Source organism: Ictidomys tridecemlineatus, chromosome 16, assembly GCF_052094955.1.
Source record: "Ictidomys tridecemlineatus isolate mIctTri1 chromosome 16, mIctTri1.hap1, whole genome shotgun sequence".
Lineage (NCBI taxonomy): Eukaryota > Metazoa > Chordata > Mammalia > Rodentia > Sciuridae > Ictidomys > Ictidomys tridecemlineatus.
In genome coordinates, this window is record NC_135492.1 from 50,210,836 (window position 1) to 50,231,816 (window position 20,981).

The 20,981-nt window shown below is 39.1% G+C and overlaps 1 protein-coding gene across 2 annotated transcripts in view; it reads left to right on the plus strand.

The window, feature by feature from the left end:
* Cntn3 (contactin 3) overlaps positions 1–20,981 on the plus strand; it is a 325,624-nt gene that overhangs the window by 169,342 nt on the left and 135,301 nt on the right. For both annotated transcript variants that reach the window (XM_005333886.4, XM_078033577.1), the window contains exon 5: positions 14,167–14,262. In XM_005333886.4, the coding sequence (XP_005333943.1) occupies positions 14,167–14,262 (96 nt within the window). The remainder of the gene's footprint in view (positions 1–14,166; positions 14,263–20,981) is intronic.

A 20,981-nucleotide genomic window follows, 5' to 3' on the forward strand; every position in this document is an offset into this window, starting at 1 on the left:
GGAGATAAATATACTCAACCTTAGTTGAGAGAAGAGGAGGCAGGCATAAGCAAAGTGTTAGACTTAGAAACACTCAAGGTGGGAGCCATGCTTTCTTGTGCAAGTACCTAGAACTCCAGTGCCTACTTCTTTTGCACAGCTGTTGAGTGGTTGAATGAATGTTAGACAGGAATGCAAAGTTTATCATCTAAGCAGTGGAGCATGAATTTGAATTATTTTTAGCAAGTGTTGAAAACTGAGGATGTATTTTATGACAGACCCTGACCTCAGTTGTGTGGGTTGAAGATAGACGGATGGGATGGGAGATTAAGAAGCAAGGTGGGGAGACCAGCTCAGAGATTTAGTGGCCTGAATGTGTAGTTGTTATGGTTTACAAAGAGGTGTCCCCTGAAAGGTCACGTTCGAGACAATGTAGGCACATTCAGAAGTGACATGATTATATCATGAGAGATAAAACTTAATTGGTGCATTAATTCTTTTGCTGGATAATAATTTGAAAGGACTACCATATTGGATGGTAACTGTATGCAGGTAGGATGTGGCTAAAGGAATTAGGTCATTGGGGACGTGATTTTGGGGTTTATGTTTTGTCCCTGGAAAATGAAGTCCCCCTTCCTCCCTGCCCCCTACTCTTTTTCTCTCCTTCCTGGTTGACATGAAGTGAACAACTGTCCTCCCAACATCTGTCCACCATGATGTTCTGCCTCACCTCTAGCCCTGAGCAATGGAGTTGATCAACCATGCACTGAGACCTTTAATGTGAGCCTCAAATAAACTTTTCGTCCTCTAAATTGTTCTTGTCAGGAATTTTGGTAATAGCAATGAAAAGCTGATTAACACAATAGTATAAACACAAGAAGAGCTGAGTGTGAGTTGGCTCCACCAGTAACTGAATCAATTCCTTCAAATTCTGTAAGATCTTCTAGCCACAGTGCTCTGGGAAAATGGAAAAACAATACCTTTATAATAGAGCTTTTTTGAAAATTAGGTAAGATAAATTCTAAATAATTTGACCAGAATGCCTAGGAAATCCAACTATCTATTATTCCTTCACATACTCATTTTGTTCATGCTGAAGGAGTATATTCTCATGAATAACCAGGAATGCTGAGTTATAAAAGGTGAACTGGGGCCATATGCTTAATACATGCTGAATGAAATAATTCTTGTAAAATTATTATAGTAATAGTAAGAAATTAGGAAAGGGAAAAAGGAAGCTGGAATTTCCAGAACAATTAACAGGATCAAATTTAATTCACTGAGTGAATGTAGGAAACAAGTGACAAATTGGACATAGTATTCTTGGAGAAAATAACAGAAAGATGTAAATTAGAAGAAGAATTGAATTACAGGGGTCACTGTGGGCAACAGAACTGAACTGCTGAATGTGAGATGCCAATTAGGCATTCCAAGAATGTCTAGAAGGATTCAGAAAATGCATGTTATAAATTAAAATTTTAATGGATACATCATTGACAGGGACATGGTAGTAGAATTTTGTGCTTGGTCAAGTTTCAAGAAAAATGTAAGGAAAAATAATAGCAACTTTTACTTTTTGAGCATGTATATAGTAAGTATTATTTTACATAATTTGCATAAATTATTTCTTCCTCACAATAATAGCAGAAATAACCGATATTATTATACTTAATTTAGAGGTAGGGAGAACTGTGGATCAACAAGCCAAGTTGTCTGCCCTGGATCAAATAGCTGAAGAGTGTCAGATTGGGATTATAACTCTCGTCTGACTCCAGAGGACAGACTGGAATTCAAGTCAAGTTAAAAAGTTGAAGGAAATAGAGACAATCATGTATCTGGGCTTGGGATGCAGAAGAAAAGCTGAATATGAAGATCATTGGAAGGTATGTTATGTTTTTACGATGGAATAATTTGTGCCTATATAAAAATTGTGAAAAAGAGCCGGGCACAATGGCATGAGCCTTTAGTCCCAGCTACTCAGGAGGCTAAGGCTCAAGATTTGCTCAGACCTGGGAGCTCTGGGCCATCCTGAGTAACATTTGGAGACTCACTCTCAGAAAACAAAACAAAATGATGTGAAGGAGAAGTGAAGGATTGTAAACAGAGTTGTGAAACCAGAAACTCAAAGGAGCAAAGAATCTCTACTCCCATCATGAGGGATGCATCCTCCATCTTGCCCTTGAACACTTGCTTCTTTTTTTCAAGAGACTTTCAGATCTGCCATGCTAAGAATCCTTTCTGAGAAATCCCTGTGAAGTTCAGAGGGCAGGTATTATCCCCACTTTATAGATGGAAAGCAGAGAGTGGTCAGGTGACATGTCACCCATCATGAAGATCTGTGTCATCTCAGCTTAAGGCAAAGAGTCCCTGTTACCATTGCTGCGTTCTTTTCCTATGCCTCACTAAAGGTAGCCAGCTTGCAACACAGACTGAATGGCTGACCTTTGGCAGGAAGACCTGCCATGGAGAACCCCAAGAAAATGAGATAATGGATGCACAGACAATTGAACTCATTTCAAACATCCACTGATGACGTGCCAAGGAGTAAACAATAGACTACAGATATGCAGATGACAATGACATCTGACCCATGAAAGTGATATCCCCAGGTGGGAACATATGAAAATGTAGAAAGTACAGTGGTGAAAGAATGAAGGTGTCAAGGATTTCAAGGAAGGATGTGGCCAAACTGGTTTTGAAGATGAGTGAAAGTGTTCTATGTCCAAGAAGGATCAGGAACACCATGTGCATAATGTGGAATTGAACTCACCTATTGTGTTTGGGGAAACCCAAGCTGTTAGTTGCTGCTTCTATTTATGTGGCTGACAGTTAGAGGTTCAGGAGCAATGGAATTGCACCACAATTCTACTCTGCTACCAAAAAATACTTTAGACTGTGTAATTCATAAACCCCATGGGTTTACTTCTTGTGAATCTGCAGGCTATGATGTCCAAAATGGTAACATCTGCAGACTTAGTGCCTGCTAAGGGCTCACTCTCTTCTTCAAAGATGGTGCCTTCTCACAGTGGCCTCCCATGATGGTAAACAGACCCCACCATGGGGGTTCCACTAATCTTAATCCATTGTGACATAATCACTCACCAGATGTCACTGGGGATTCAGTTTCAACAAATGAAATTTGAGGGGACACAAAACAGGGTTGACAGGATATGGAGTTGAAGCTTAGCTGTGGAACTCCTGTGTGCAAAGGTCTTGTAGGATATGCTGCTTAGAGTTCATGCCTTCTGCTGAAGTTTGTCGAGTTATATTTAAATGGAGAAAACATGCTAAGTGAAGTGAGCCAGACTCAGAACATCAAGGGTTGAATGTTTTCTCTCACATATGGAAGCTAGAGTAAAATAAGGGAAAAATGGAGGTGGGGTAACCAGATGTCATGAAGATGTAGGGAAGATCAGTGGAGCACAAAGTGATCAAGTGGGAAGGAGGTAGGATGGGGAAGAGGGGAAAATGCAGAAGGAATTTAAGAAAATCCCTCTGAGCATGTGCAAATATACCATCATGAATTCCACTTCTGTGTATGTGTACAAAACAACAATCAAAAACAAACAAAGAGTGAAAAAAGATCAGTATAGAGGAAGGAGAAGGAACAGGGAGGGAAAAGGGAGTGGCATGGAACAGGAAGTAAATCAAACTTCAGGCAAGTGTGAATTTGTCAAAATGAACCCAACTACTGTATAAACTATAATGATCCTTGGCGGGTGGGCAACCCAAACCGAACCAAAACAACAACAACAACAACAACAACAACAACAACAACAACAACAACAAAACAGCATTCCCTAAGGATGTTGATATCTTCTTTGGCACTTTTCTATTTCCTAAATAATCTTAGGCTTATAACAACTGGGTAATATTTTGCATTTTAATTGAAAAGGTAGCACTTCACCTTAAAAAATCAAACATGATTGTGTTGGACAAGAAATTAGGAAATATTTTAGTCTATGCTTAGAGACTTACAGTATATACCCTTTGTAAAACTTCTAAAAAGGCCAGCTCCTAAGTTCAAAAAAAAATTGTTGCAGTAGACATTTTTGGTGATCCAGTGCAAGTATATGTTTCCATGCATGTTAAGGTGGAAAAAAATCAGGAGGTTATGAGAGGATTATTGCCTCCCATGAAAACCTTCTGCTGTTGGTGTCTGTCGGTGACCTGTCTATAAATATTCTAAGACTCGAAACTCCATCTTTCAAGTAAGATTCTTAAAATTTCTTTAGGGAAGCTGTGCTGGGGATTGAACCTAGGACATCCCAACACTGTCAGAAGATACTAAGAAATCTTGTGGTCAGTGAACTGGGTTTGTTTCCTTTTGCAGAAGAAATACTTTAATAAGGTTGGTTAACTAATTGAAAATTTTACTCCTAGTTATAAGACTGAATCATTACCAGAGATTATTTTTCATTTGTAGCATCTGATACTAGAGAGATGGAGGTGAACACTTTACTTTACAGACCTGATTTTATTGATTTTAGGAGGTGTTCATTGAGGGTTTCTTTGAGCTTTTACATGACCATGCCAAGCTATTGAATTAATGGAAGTGACCTGATTCTTTCTAAGGTAATCTTATCGTTGACACTGCTTGGGTAATGATTTAACTACCAATCCTTAAGAACATCAACATTAAAGACATTTAAGGCCTTACATATGGAAGACCATGACATCGCCTATATCTGTGTTTGGCTTATCACAACTGAGTAATATTTTGCATTTTAATTTAAAAGGTAGCATTTCACCTTGAAAGATCAAACACGATTGTATTGGACAAGAAGTAAAACCCACATGTAATTTTCAGTGCTAATGATTCCATTAGCTCTTCGTTCTCTGATTGTAGGTGATCACTAGGTATTTTCAGAAAGAGGTCTACATTTTTAAATTTTAATTGGTGCATTTAGTCTTCTGGCTGCAATTTCTGGCATATGGTCACTTTTATGTTTCATTTTAATCCTTTTAGGTGGAAAACATTTGTTTTACTATGTAGTCTCTTATTACCAGATTTCTAAAACATTTATGTGCCAGTTGCAAATATAGCCTTGGCCAGGGCTTCCCATCAAATGCTCCACACCAAAGAAGAATTTCATCAGTTATGTTTAGAACACTTTATAGTATCTCTCCCACTTTTTCAGACCTTATCAGAGCCTACTTTCTATTAAGGTGACTGTTTTTCTGTTTAAAGAAATTTATTTAGGGCCTGGGATTGTGGCTCAGCGGTAGAGCACTCGTCTAGCACGTGCGAGGCCCTGGGTTCAATCCTCAGCATCACATAAAAATAAATAAACAAAATAAGGTATTGTGTCCAACTACTTCTAAAAAAATAAATATTTTTTTTAAAAAAGAAACTTATTAAGCTTGGCTTAACCTGGGTTTCCCAAAACTTACTTGTTGGGAAATAATACCCACTTTTGTGGCTATTTTAATTCAGAGTTATACTTGCTCCCATAGCCTTTGTCTGCCTAGAATGACCCACAGGAGAAACCAACACTGATGAGATGTAGAAATTGGACCCCAAAGTGAGCGTGTGAATGTCAGAGGACCGGCATGTCACCTCCTTTCTCCATTTGCCCTGGGGGACCCCTGTGGTCTTGCTCCCTTTGGGATGGGGAGCACAACCTGAAAGTACAGGGCTTGAGTGGGCATTAGAAATCTGGCCCGATATTGGAAATGCACAGATGTATATTCAGGTACAGGCTTATTATATCTTGAAACCATGTTGTGAGTTTTCAGAGGGCTGCCGTCAGCGGTGGTACCCTTGCCTCAGGCTGCTGCTCAACCCTCTGGTGGCTGCTTGGCAGACACTGTTCGCTTCTTGTGCGGGAACCTTCAAGCTGTTTTAGAGAAGCACAGCCCAGCCCAGCTGATGGACAGAAAGAGAATCCCGGGAGCTACCCGCAGCCTGGAGGTGGTATGGGGCAAGAGAAAAGAAAGTGAAAGGAAATATGTAGAGGGAAACTTGTCTGTGTTTGCTCAGTTTCCACGTCCTCGTGTGTGTGTATTTAGTTCCATGTAGTTTTACCAACTGTGTGGAAGCGTGTCTCCGGAGTCACCGTCAAGGTGGAGAGCTGCTGCATTCTCACAAGGCTCCCTCCTGTGCCCTTTGATAACTGCTCCACATCCTGCCTTCACCTTCCCTGAACACTGGCAACTGAGGGATGCTACAGATATCGACTTACAAAATTTCAGAAATAGAAGACAGATGAGCAGTTGTTAATCTTTCTCTTTGTTCCAGGGGGTGGAGTGTATCGATATTTCATTGCTTTTTATTACTGACTAGTAATCTACTAGCTACTAGTCTCTCTGATCATTACAAAGATAGACTGTGTCAATAGCTCATTCCTTTTTAATTACTGAATAATATTCCCTGGTGTGCAGGCACCTCTGTTTGTTTGGTCATTCATCCACTGAAGGACATCTGGGTTGTTACTGTGAATACTACAAATAAAGACATGTGGATGTTTGTGTATAGGTTCTCAGATGAAAATGTAATTTTCATTTCCCTGGGATAAATTCCCAAATATGCACTTTCTGGGTCCTTTGGTGGTTGTGTCATTACTTCTTTAAGAAATTTCCAAATTGGTTTACAGAGTACCTCTAGCATTTACCCTCACATTAGCCACATCTGAATTGCTCACTTTATCCCCATCTTCTGCAGGACTTGGTGATGTCACTGTTTTTAACTTGAGCTGTATGGGGAGGTGCACAGTTATAACACATTATGGTTTTAGTTTGTATTTCCCTGATGTCTGACAACATTGGGAATCTTCATACACGTGTGTCCTCTACAGTGAAATATCTGTTCACATCTTTTGCTCATTTTCTAATTGTGTAGAATGTTTTACACGGTTGAGTTTTTTTAAATCAACCCTTTATCGGTACATTGTAATTAGACATAATATGGGGCTTCATTGTGATATCTTCATACTTGCACATACTATAATTTGTTCAGTTTTCCCCCTAGAGCCTCTTTTTTCCCTTCTCTCTTCCCTCCTTTTCCCTCCCCCCATTCCTATCCCCTTTTCCTCTACTGATTTTCTTCCTATTTTCAAAGACATATCCTTTTATGTAACAGAGGCCTGTAGTATTTTTGAAAGCATTTGAATGACTCTGAATTCTTTTTCCTTTATTTTAAGACTACTTTACATGACATATATTGGTTCTATTTTAAGACTTATTTACTTGAAAGATTAGGTATCTTATTTCTTCACATGGAAAACATTTATGGAGACCTGATACGTACGTGGGAGATAAAACCTGTAGCAGTAGCACATTTTTGTTTTGTTCTGTATAGAAACATGAAAAATGCAATAAGGAGTTGTCAAACAGAGCTGTTAATATAGTGGAATCTTTGATGATAAGATGATGTGACGTTTTATACAAATATGAAAACCAACAGGCTGTTTCTTATCCATGAACATTGTGCATTGAGGAGGATACATCATACGGTATTAAAACATATGACATCTGAAAATTGCTAGGAAAATTTTCAAAATGTATTAACTGAGATCAAAATACCTCAAAGGATGTACCATGCTGCCTTAGCACGCAGAGTGATTTGAAATGACATTGGAAGGGCCTCAGAAGCAGGGTCTCTCTAACCTTCTTTTGACTTCCTGTCTCCTGCCCCATTTTTGTCCCCTGAAGTGAGTCAAAGAAACCACAATTCCTCTTCTCCAAGGCTGTGCATGTGAATTAGAAGTCCTCCTCTCCCCAAAACCAGCCATGAAACCTAGAGTTTCTACTCTCTCACCTTCTCTTTGGGATCCTCATTTTAGGGAGACTTTCCCCAAAACCAGGGAGAAATTTTGTTACATGGAGAGACCAAGGAATATCAAAAACAAACAAACAAACAAAATGAAAAACCAGGCCTTGATGGATCTCCCGAGTTTATTACCTTTTTAAAAAATATTTACTTTTTAGTTGTAGTCGAACACAATATCTTTATTTCATTTATTTATTTATTTATTTTTGTGTGCGTGGTGCTGAGGATTGAACCCAGGGCCTTGCACATAATAGGTGAGTGATCTACCGCTGAGCGCTCTACCGCTGAGCCACAGCCCCAGACCCGAGTTTATTAACTTTTGATAATGCCACTTTTATCCAATCATTTCTACATGGCTGTCCATTTTTCATTGCACCTAAGAGTAAAGTACGTAGTTCTCTCTGGGGATTTATGTCTCTATGTAATGTTTTTATTAGTGTATCATCAGAATATGTAGTATACATATGTGTTGTTTCATTTTTACATTATCATGATTGCATGAAATAAAATCTGGGATGGCATTAAATTAAAAGCCACACAACAAAGAAAATGAAAGTAAAGGGAGCCTACAGGAATGGAGAAGGTCTTCACCAGCTGCTTCTCTGACGGGGAATTAATATCCAGAATATACGAGGAACTCAAAAACTTAGCACCAAAAAGAAAAAGGACTCCAATCAATATATAGGCAAAAGAATTAAGGAGACACTTCTCAAAAGAAAGGATGCAAATTGGTTAACAAATATATAAAAAATAAATGCTCAATATGTCTATCCATCAGGGAAATACAAGTCAAAACTACATTGAGATTTCATCTCACTCTAGTTAGAAGGACAGTTATTAAGAATATAAATAATAAATGCTGGCAAAGATGTGAAAGGAAATGTACACTCATACATTGTTGATGGGACTACCAAAACCACTTTAGAAAACAGTACGGAGGTTCCTTAAAAGACTGGAAATAGAGTCACCATGTGACCCCGCTGTCTCCCTCCTTGGCAATTATCCATAAGAATTGAAGTCACTACACTATAGCAACACAGCTGCATCAATGTTTATAATAGCACAATTCACAATAGCAAAGCCATGGAACCAGCCCAGGTTGCCTACGGGGAGATGAATGGATTAAGGAAATGTGGTTTATTTTCACAATAGAGTCTTACTCAGGCATAACAAAAGAAAGTGAAATTGTGGCATTTGCTGGGGAGTGAAGGGAACTGGAGAACATTATGCTAAGTGAAATAAGACAGACTCAGAGACTCAAAGGGCAAATGTTTTCTGTCACATGCGGAAGCTAGACCAAAATAAGGGGAAAAAATGGGGTGGGGCGATTCCCTGAATATAGAAGGGTTATCAGTAGAGTAGAGGAAGAGGATTGAGGGGAAGGAAGGGTGGATAGGAAAAGGGAGGAACCATGGAATGGAACTGATGAGATTATGCTACGTGCATCTATGACCATGCCATGGTGGGTTTCACTATGGAGTTTTGGGAGGCCTCACTTATTTTAGATATTCTTTCTTTATTGAACAGCTGTTTTTTAAACATTTTCTCCCAATCTGTAGCTTGCTTTTCGTCCTCTTCATGCGGAGTTTCACTAAGCAAAAGCCTTTAGTTTTGTTGAGATCCAGTTTACTAATTTTTGTTTTTGTAAGCCATCATTTGGTGTCACATTGAAAAACTCTGCCAGTTTCTAAATGCCAAAGAAGTTCTATATTATTCTCTAAAATCCTGTAAAAGTCCTGTGCTTCCATATTTTGCATTGCGGTTCATGATCAATATTGAGTTAATTTGTGTTTCTAAGTGACATTTAGGTCAAAGTTCATTTTTTTAAAACTGCAATTGTGCAATTTCTTCTGCAACACTTATTGACAGGCTGCCCTTCTATCAAAATTACTTTGTAGCTTTTCAAAAATAAGTTTGACATGTTTGTATAGGTTTATGTCTGCATGTTGTGTTTTGTTGTAAATATCTACATATCTCTCTGTCTACCAATGCCACCCTGTCTTGATTTCTGTAGCTGTGTGAGAAGCCTTAATGTCAGGTAGAGTGGGTCTTTCCACTGCATTCTTCTGAGTCAGGATACTTTTTAGCTACTATAGTTTCTACGGCATTTACTTTTTTACAAATTAATCTCATAATGAGCTTATGTGTGTATAAAACACGTTTTTAAAAAAGCAACTTGCTTGGATTTTAATAGGAATTACATTAAAGCATGTCTAACTTGAGGTGACTTGGCAGCTATGCAGAGTTTAATAATCTATAAATATGTCTTTCCACATCTGTTGTAGTCAGCTTGTACATCACTGTGACCAAAATACTTTACGAGAGAGACACAGAGAAGAGCCCAAAGGATGAAGTACCCTTCCAGGGCACACCCACAGTGACCCACCTCCTCCCACTGCACCCCGCCTGCCTACAGTCACCCCAGTCAGCCCATTCAAACCAAGATGGATTGATGAGGTCACAGCACTCCCAGTTCAATCATTTTACCTACAAACAATTCTGCATGAATACAGGAGCATTGGGGGACACCTCAAATCAAAACAATGACAATTTGTTTAGTCCTCTGTGGTGGTGGTGGTGGTGGTGATGTGTTTTTTCCTTTCTTTTTATCAGCATAATGTCCATTTTAGTATGACGATCCTTTGCTTGCTTTATTCTTTCCATAAATCAGTATTTTCCTTGGAACAAGTGTGATTTTGAATTTTTAACTTTGATTTCTGCGTATTCGTTGTGAACATATAGAAATTATATATCCTGTGATTTACTTAATTCAGAACTATGAGGTGTTTTTTTTTTTTCTCAAATTTCTTCAGGTTTTCTATTTAGACCATCATGCCAACTTAGATAAGAGTAGTTTAATTCTTTCCAAGCTACATGCTTCCTGCCCCACGTCCCCTATTATCGCAGTGGTTATAGCTTCTAAAACTACATTTGACAAGTGGCCAGAATGGGCATCCTCATTGTTTCTGGTATTAGGAGAAAACTTTTCATTCTTTTGCTATTAAATATGATGATAGTTGTAGTTCTTTGTAGATGCTCTTTATCGAGTTTATTTTCAAATTAGAGTTTTCAGGATAATGGCAGTATTTGCCATCATTGGTAAGGCATAGAGAAAAACATTGAGAAGTTTCTAGCCAGTAAATACCTTTTTCATTTAAATTTTTTATTAGTGCATCGTAGTTAGATGATGTAGAGTTTCTATATACATGGAGTATAATTGACTCCTCTTTAGTCCCTGGTGCTACCCCATTCCCTCATCTCCTCCCTCCCCCTGTTCCCCTTCCTCTACTCTACAGGTCTTCCATCTGTTCATTTATTTATAGTTTTTCATGAAATTATTGCAGAACTCTTTCTGATACAATTCTGTCAAATTTTGACCATTTACAGGTTGATTTTCACTCAAGCTACACATCTAATTTGCCCGTAGGGATGGTTTGAAACTTTTTAGATACTTACTATATCTTTCACTCATGGTCCCAGATGTTTCAACAAAAGTGACAAAATCTTCATATACATTGACTAGGACATATATGTCCCTTTATGTCTCTGCTTTGCACTGAGAAAATACGTGCAAACCACTTATTTGGTGAAGGAAAAGCATCTAGAATGTGTAAAATCCCTCAAAACTAAATAGTGACAATACAAGCAAACATGTTATCCAATGGAAGGTGAGCACATGATGCAAATAGCTGTTTGGTGGCAGAGGGTACTTGGCTGGAACACAAGCACATGAACTGATGTTCATCGGGATCAGCAGCCAAGGAAATACAGATTAAAACTTGAGTTACCACCGCACTCTCCTTGACACCTTCGCCCTCCATTCCCCTGCTAACCCCTGCTCTTCCAAGCATCTTTCACTTCTGGTGAAGTGTCCATCCCTCTGGGAACTGAGCCCCATTGCAGCAGGTGCCATTTAAAATACAGTTCTTGGATCAAGTCTTCCTCTAGCCAGGCAGGGCTCTCCTTGCAAGGGAGCCCCCGTTGACACCTTGAAAACCTGGCACCCAGTAGGCTGAAGGTCAGTGGGCTCAGTAAAGGCCTGTTTAATAAGTGACCTCTTTTCTTTCTGTCCTCAGTGCTCAGCCGGTGTTTAACAACAGATTGCCCATCTCAGAGGCAATTTCATACATTGCAAAAAATTTGAGGTACAGTCTAATGTACTTAATCTGGATTGACCCTCATATGTCTTAATGGGAAACCACAAAATGATATTTGGTGTGGTTATGGTGCAGCTGATGAGCTTATTAAAATTCAAATCTCTGGATTTAACTCCCAGGCACCCTAACTCACTATTTTTGAGTGGTTTTTGGATACTTGCATTTTTTAATAAGAATTGTACATAATAATGATGCAGGTGGTCTGTAGACCATGCTTTGAGAAAAATAAGATGTCAGGAGATGCTGCTATATAGAAAAAACAAATCCACTATAATCACAGTGCTTTGGAGTCAACAAAGCCCTGCTAGGCATGTTGGAACCACTGTAATTAGTTTTTTTTTTTTTTTTTTTTTTTTTGCCATCCTTGATGTTGATGTCTTATGGGGCTGGCTGTATCAGGTGTCCTAAACAATGTACCTTGGCCTCTCATGTATCAGTATAGTGTTTAGACCAGTGACAGTTCTGTGCCATTCAATATTTGTCCCTAGGCAAAAGATATTTACCTTTTGAGGAAACATTCTTGGTTTATCTAGAACTTTTTTCCCCCCACATTGTATCTGAAATCCGTGATGGCAAACTTTCACAATGTGAAATTCCATAGCAGTAGGCAATGAGGATTTGGGCAGGAAAAAAAAAGCAATGAGGATACATATTCAGTTGCAAGAAAAGTAATCTTTGGAAATTAGTTTTTCATGAATAGGCTAGCTTCTTACATGATAAGCTTCCTTAGTTTACCCTTATGGAACATTCTAACAGTCCAAGTCTTCAATTCCAACTCAGTTTTTCTTCATGAGCCTCTGTGTTTTAAGAATGTTGTGTTTCAGTTATAGATTTAAGATGTTTCCATGCTGTGGTGTTATATCACTTCTTCAGGTAATCTCTGATTAAAGTAAATACTCTCCTTCTTTTCTGGGCACCCATAGAAGTTTTGCTGAATTGCTGTACTCCATGATTATGACCTAGCAATTTAATACTATTTTTTCCATACCCAATATATTGGAATGCATAGGCCTTCTTATTTCCCTGTGATGTGCTGATTTATGGTGCGTAAGATATTTATAGATCTCCAGATTGTGGTTTTGTCAATTTGGAGATAATTAGTTTGCTTTTTTATGCTCTTCAAAGAAAATTCAAAGTTCTCCAAGTTGTATTATAAAATGCATGCCGTGCCTTTCTTGGTGTGGCCACCTCTTAGGCAGTTCATATCAACCCTTAAGAGCTACGAGTAAATATGTTCTTTCAGAAATTGACAGAACAGTGGTTCCAATATAGCAAGTGACATCACAGAGTACCTTAACTGTGTAATTTACAAGTATTCTTTTTTTTTTTAATTGGAGTTTGGAGAAATGGTAAAGCTTTCTTCCTTTTTCCCCCATAGACTTAAACTTTTTTAAAATGAGGAAATAGAATTTCTCTCTCTGTAATTTGAGATGGAAAGTATGAATCAATATTTGCTGTCCTAGGTTATCATTGGGAGAAATTCAATGTTTTCTAAAAAATGATCACTGTTAAATAAAAATAGTATTTGCATTTGATTGTTATTTTTTAAAAACTTTATTAAACACTTGAAAAAAATTACTGGGGATAATAAAAAGAGTTCATATTATATCTATAAATAAAAATGATTATGTGGATCAAATTCACTGTTATACTTTGAGTTATTTTCCAGTGAGATATATCTTTTACAAAACCCTCCAGGACATGCAACAGAGAGAGCATGCTCCCCAAAACTGAACATTTTAAGATCTCTTTGTAAATAACAATGACAATAGGTAGAATAAAGTTTACCTGGACTGTTTATGATCCAGTATTTCAGGGGACAAATTCAGGAATAATTTGGTCATTGTGACAAGATGAAGCCAAAATTCTTCCTGGCCTGGTGGGTCACTAAGCAGATGTGGAAATCTTAGTCTGTATATTGTTGGGGGAGGATACTTCATTTCTTCCCTTGAATTGTGTTCTCATTTTCACCTGTACTTTGCTTTTTGGATAGTGGGCACTGTCTTGATGCTAACTCAGTATGTGAGCTTGATGACTGTATATTCATATTGAGTTGCTGGTTTCCTAGAAGCCATAATAAAGAAATCAAAATCCTGTTTTTCTTCCTGAAGGCAAATATTCTCCTCTAGAGGCTCCTGAGAAGAGGCTTCAAAATTGTTTTCCAAAAGACAGGAACATCTTGGAATGAAAAATTGAATTTTCTTTTCTTTTTTTCCCTGAAATTCAGTTTTTTTGTTTGTTTGTTTGTTTTCGAATCAGATCTTGAAAATTTTAAAACCAAAATGAGAAGTGCAGTGTCAGTGCGCGAAGGCCAGGGCGTCGTCCTTCTCTGCGGGCCCCCGCCACACTCGGGTGGTAAGTAGCGCCCTGCTTCTGCTTTTGTTATTTGCTAAGTTTCAGGGCAAGGCCTGCAGCAGCCACAGTGTTATTGCTTCTGTAAATTACCCTGAGAAACCTGCTAACCCGAGCCTTAGATTCTGTCAACTGAGTAAGAATGTGAGACAGTCTACAAAAGATAGTCCATCTAGAGAAGTTTATAAGCTCAGTTTACACATCCTAACAGGCAGGGTCTCAAAGGCACGAGAGATCACATCCATTTTGATTATACAATAGTGCTGAATAATACTTTATTCTTGCACCATTATTATTATTAGCTTTAGACGATGATACGGATTGAAGTTTTTACTAGCAATCATCCTCTTTCCCTCCCTCACACACATATTCATGCAACAAACACAGAGGACGGCACCAATCACAGAGTATGTGCCCTGCATCTCCGATATCTGTATTATGTACACATAAGTATGATATATGTGTGCACATTCACATCATTTTCATTGGACTGCTAGAACTGCAAATTTTATGCTACATTGGTATAAATTGAAATAACACTGGTCTAAAGGACATTGATATAAATTGAAATGTATTGCTAGAAATTCAGAAGCTAAACAGCATCTCTACCCAGGGTGAAAATGAACTTTAGCACATATGAAAATAATTTAATTAGCTCCCCAGTATGTGCCTGGAGTGCTGGTTTGATTTTCCTCTCCTGCTTACTGTTGTGAACATGGTCACTTGTGGGAACAAAGAGGGCATTATTAATGTATAAATCACTGTTCTCCGAGAAATAAACACATTCTGTTATTGAGAGGATGAGAATCACAGAGAGATGAGTAAGTTAGGGAAGATCATTCTGACCAAAGATGAGACTGAGAAAAACCTTCTTCATGGTGAAGCTTATTCAAGTGGAAGTACTATGGATTTTATTTTATTTATCGATTTTGATCTTAAACTCTCCTCCTAATTATACACACATCTCCCATCTTCATTAACTGGCCATGTAAAATCTGCGGGTTGGGGCTCAGGTAACAGGATTTCCACCATGTTGCCTGGCATGGGTCTCAGCTTCCCTAGTCCACAATAGTAGCATAGGTTTTTCCAGAATTCTTGAAGGTCCAGAGCAGCTTTAACTTTGAGGTAAGCATAGGGTCTTTTGATGGCAGATAAATGTAACTGGGGTCAAGAAATTGGAGGGTTTACTGGCTCACATAACTGGACTGTCAGGTGGCTTCCAGTAGCTCTGTGTGTATGGTGTACAAAGATCTGCTCCACCTGAAGGACCTGCTGCTGTGCTGTGGGGGACAGTGGGGGGCAGTGATGGCCTACAGCTCTTAGCATACAGAGCTGCTCGCCTATGGTCACCCCTTCAGCTGGCATCTGGTATCTCAATAAGGGGGATGTGACAGGTCAGCCATTTTTGACTGATGCTAGGAAATTCTGATGGCAAATATTCAATTCACCCCTCCTGTATGATGGCCAAGTCTCTGATGGACCACATCACAATTCAGTTTCTTTGTCTCCTCCATTCTACTTCTGCATGTTCCCATTCTCAGGTTTCATCATTGATTAAAAGCTTTTCTTCCAAATTCTTTTCAAGCATCTGCTCTTGAGAGTCCAATGTGCTAGATCCAGGGTCCAACCAATCCCACAGACTATTTTTGTTCTCTGCTCTTCTTGGCTCTTCTTTCTCTGTGTTCGCTACTTCCTCCTGTGCATTTCTTCTGGAGACAAAGGTGGCACCTGGCTACTGCAGTCTCTTCCCATCCTTAAGACTGATGACCCTAATGAACTAGATGTTTCTCAGTGGCTCCTGAGACTCATCGATTGAGCCTTCTCCATGGGATCATCCATGCAGCTGAGGAACAGATGGGCTCCACCTACTAGTGAGCATTAGAATGAGAAAAAAAAAAAAGCAGTTTCTAGTAGAAAAGAACGATTTTATTATGAGAAAAGAGAGAGGGAGATATGTTAGATAGAAATAAAGATGACTAGAATGACACCTAGAAAGTATCAAAATAATTTAAAATCATATTGATCCAAAGCATCAGAAAATAATAGCTGGATAATCTTTTCCATGGAGAGATTTAGAAAAATTGACCCAATTTAAGCCTCTGGCTGAGTGATCTTAGTTCAGTAAGTTTATGATTGTATATACCCATTGTTACAAAAGGAAGAAGCTTTTGTTGGACTAAGCATGTGCAGAGTGAATAGTGAATGTGTTTTTGAAAAGCTGTTGGATGAATCATGGTGCAAAAGAAGAATCTTTTCTAATGTTACCAAACTGGAAAATGTTGGTCAAGCCCAGCTCTCCTATGTAATGGCATCCTGATTTACCTCCGCCTTTAGAAGTTCCACATGGCTGTCTGTTCACTTTTAAAGAACTTGCATGGGGTGACTGTGGAAGTCTAGTTAGATGATGGGTAGAAAAGGAAAGACATCTTTCCAGATGTGACATATTCACCCTTAAGAACTTGGAACATGCAGGAGAGAACCAGTAGCAAAAGCCAAAAGCATACCTTCCCCCAAGCTAGATTGTACAGGGAAAGTACCAAGGCTTTAGGGGCAGATTTAGATGCAAAAAAAAAAAAAAAATGTGATTCTCATTGATCCAATCTCCCTCATGCTGAATGCTCACAATTCACATCCAAGGTCATTACACATTGTCTTATGAGCAACTGGAGGACAGGCCTATGTCAGCAGTTGCTTTGTACAATTACACAAAGCTCATTTATTACTGGCAGTCAGTAAATATCAATTGAACAGTGAATGCACTCATGAAATGAATAAATGAATCCTCTTTTAGATTTGGACAGTTATAAATGTTTTGTTGAAAATCTACAGGAAACTCCATTTCCCAAGGTATCGGCACCTAGCAACCAAAATGCCCTGGGTGCCAACTGGACAGGTAAAGGCACATTGAGATCAAAGTGAGTTCTGTCCCTAACAGCTGAAATCGTCTTGCTTCATCCCTGCAAGAATGACTCTGGGACTTTCAGAAGGCAAAGTTTGAGTCGGGTTGGGAGCTCCTGTGGTGGAGTCTCCAGGGTTTACAATTCAGACAAGGAACACTTTCAGAGAGCTCGTGCCTTGCTGGGGTTCACTGGATTCTCTCCTCACAAACTCCCACAGTCCCTGCAGGACATGCTCTGACTCTTCTGTCTTGGCCATTTTGTGTTATCTTTAGTGACTCCATGTTCCTTCGTTTCTCTCTGATCCCTTCTGTATGGTTAAAAATGTTTCAACTTGTTATTGTGATTCCTAAAGATGTGACCATATTCTATTCATCTGTCATATTTCCTGTTCGAGTGGCCTAACTGAGTAAGCATGGGTGATGGTGCTGGTGGTGGTGATGATGATGATGATGATGGTGGTGACGATGAGGATCACAAGAGTAATAGCACTGCTCTGTCTCTGAGTGCTGCATAGATATAAGAAGTGTGCTAGTCCTCTGTGGAAATGATCTGCTAGTGAGATTCGTTAAAAGAATGCAGAGGACCAGGATGAGTACCAATCTAAGGTTATCTGGAAGCTCAGTTCTGGAGGTGTCAAGGCAGTGAGCCCTCAGACAAGGATAATGCCTTGATCCTAAATTTCCTGCTCAGGGATGATTTATGAGACAGGAGATCAGTCTCAGCTCAAAGCTTCCCCACTTTTGCTTAGGGCTGCAATATGGGGGTTTGCAAAGTGAAGCTCAGAGCAGAGTAGACTCCAGTGGAACACAGAGCTGTGAGAAGCTGAAACTAGAAGCTTGGTGATCAGCTCCTGACCAGGACTGTTTCCAGTATGGAAGCTCTGAACTATCCCTGTAGCTATTTTCTAAGTGATGAGGCAAGAAGTCCTCAGAAAAGCAACCCTATCCCAAGTTATTGGTGTCTGTCTTTTCACACTGGAGACAGCAGAGTGAACAATTTCACTTTAATCCTAAGCCCATTGTTTGCAGAAGCACTTGAGACATCACATTCACAGAACTGTCCCTGAATTCAACCAAAGCTTAACTCTGGCATGCTCTGGCCCACTGCTCCTGAGGTGTTCAGTACAAATGAATTGACTCAGGGCTTGATACAATGCAGGTTTGAGTAAGCGGGTCTGAGGTGGTGTCTGAGATCCTTTATTTCTAACAGACTGTCCTGGGAAGCTGACACTCCTGGTCCACAGGCACTCCGAGAAGCAAGACCCTAACCTGCCTGTTCTGTTTTATGAAGCCCATAATGATTTTCCTGTAACTCCCTCTGCCCTCTCAGCCTTTTTTCTTCCTTGGCTCTTTTCTCAGCCTTTACATTATATGACATGTGGCACATCAGGACCAAAATACAGTCTTTACTGAGGGTGTCATCCCACTGCCCCCTGACCCCTCAAGCTTGGCACACATTCTCAAGATGCTCTCCATCCTGATTTATTTCCTTGTTTGGAGATGTCCCGGGTGTCCATCCCACTTGTATATTTTTATCATCTCCTAAAAATCATATCTTTTTTTTTTCCTTTCTAAGTCCCAGGGCTAAAGGGACACAGATGCTCTTTTAATGATGGCCCCAAAGTCCCAAATATAAAAGGGATCATGATTTTAACCCACAGCTAGGTGTGATATGAAGGCAAACACAGTCTCCAACTTGGGTTTGGCTTAGGTATCATAGACTACATAAAACTTTGTCAAGAACTGATTTTCAGATTTTGAAATTAAATTGCACAACACTAACAGGTAGAGATGGGATTCGCCAACAGTTTGGTGTTTTTCTTTCTCAATAAGCTGTGACTTCTCCAATATCCCTGTGGTCATGCTTCTGTTTTCGTAGTCACAATGAGATGGAAATACCAAGATATAAAGAAACAGTGGTGCTGGGCTCTGTGGCGCATACCTGTCATCTCTGCCACCCAGAAGATGAAGAAACGAGGATCACAAGTTGGAGGCCAATCTGAGCAACTTAGGGAGACCCTGTCTCAAAATAAAAACAAAAAAGGCCTAGAGGTTCAGCTCAGTGGCGAAGCACTTGCCTAGCATTTGTAGATTCATCCAGAGCTGTGGAATTTCTTTGAAAGGCGTAAAGGAACATGGTTACATGTTCTATACAGCTTCCAGTTATGAACGATGTCATATATGCCCCACAGCTTTCTTCTACCCCCACCATGTTCTGCCAGCTCCATGCAGGGAACACTTGAGGGGTTGTGAGGGTCCCACATGAGAAAGGTATCTCTCATTTGGGGATTTAGAGGTTGTGGGGTTAGAACCAACAATTGAGATTTTTGTTTGTGTTTGGTTTTGGTTTTATATTTTCCTATATCCAGCAACATGATCTATAAGAACTACTGCTACACTATTTAGTAATAGACAGCAGTGACTGCTTTTTTGTTTTGCATTGAGTTCTAGTTTTCTATTATTAGCCATAATAAAATTGTATTAAAATCTCTTCTCTTGGTGAAATAAATCTGTAACTTTCTTTTTCTTGAAAAGAAGAAGAGAAAGAAAAAAAAACCCAGCAGTTTTCCCCCTAAATAAATTAGGGAGATAGACATAGAAAGAGCCTAAATAAGTATCCCAATGTAGGGAACTTGTATACATTATTCAAATTCTTTTAAATATTGGATGCAGATAATTTATAAAAATCAGCAGTACCTGGGCTACTTTACAAATCAAGAGCAGTCTCAATCTATCTGATGCCATAAGAGGAAAACTTATTTCATGGTAGGAGGAATCTGGGAATCTTTCCGTGGTGTCTGCAGATAGTGCATCCACAGCTGATTGTCCCTGAGAGGATTTTCATCTGCCATTCATTCTGTCATGTTTTTCTGCCACTTCCTATTCATCGTCAACTCTGCAAGAGGAAATGGTATTCCAAAATTATTCGGGAAACCAGGACTTGACAAACCAGAAATAAGGAACTGGATACAGATTACCTGTAGTTTAATTATTAATTCAGTTACCAATAGTGTGAAAACTGTCAATTAGTGTACTTACAGTGCAATTCCTGATAGCATCACAAAATCATTAGAAATTCAAATGCATGAGAAAAATTACCCTATTATAAAAAGGTCACAAGACTAATTTATGGTCACCTCGTGATGAATACTAATTAGAGGAATTCATAGGTTAATCAAGTTATTCTATACACACATTTTAATAAAGAGTTGTATTTTACCCAGTGATGGTTGGTAAAATGTATTCAGAGAGAGGATACGCTCTGCTTTGAAGGCTGCCCTTGAGTTTAATCAACAAGCCACTTTGGTGCCTGAGCCAGTTTCCCACATCTGTGCTACATGCATCTTCTTGATAATTCAGCCCTGTACCCTGCCATCTGCCTACAACCACATCACCCTCAGGACATGAAAAGAAGAACGTGAGATGTCAAACAGCAGGTAGTGGAGGTTGGAGCCCCTCAATGCTAAAAATTGCTTTGTAAATCCTGGTGTGACCGAGGTGAAAACTGTTAGCAACATAAGCAGATGGCATGGGATTTACACCCTCTCTACCAACATCTTTATTATTATTTTATTATTTTTTCCCCAAGATGAAGAGACCAAAAAAACCAGAAGTCATCTCAGATGGCTTAGATGGGACCAAATAAGAATTTTCATGTCTGTAAAAAAATGTTTCCAGTAGCTGGAGACCTACAGGGCACTGAGGTATTGCCTAGTGTTAAATGTGATTATGAATCCAAACAATAACATCCTAGAATAGTGTAATGTATAATTTTGACATCACCTAGTATTAGGAGAACTCAGTTTCCCTTGAACTACACTTC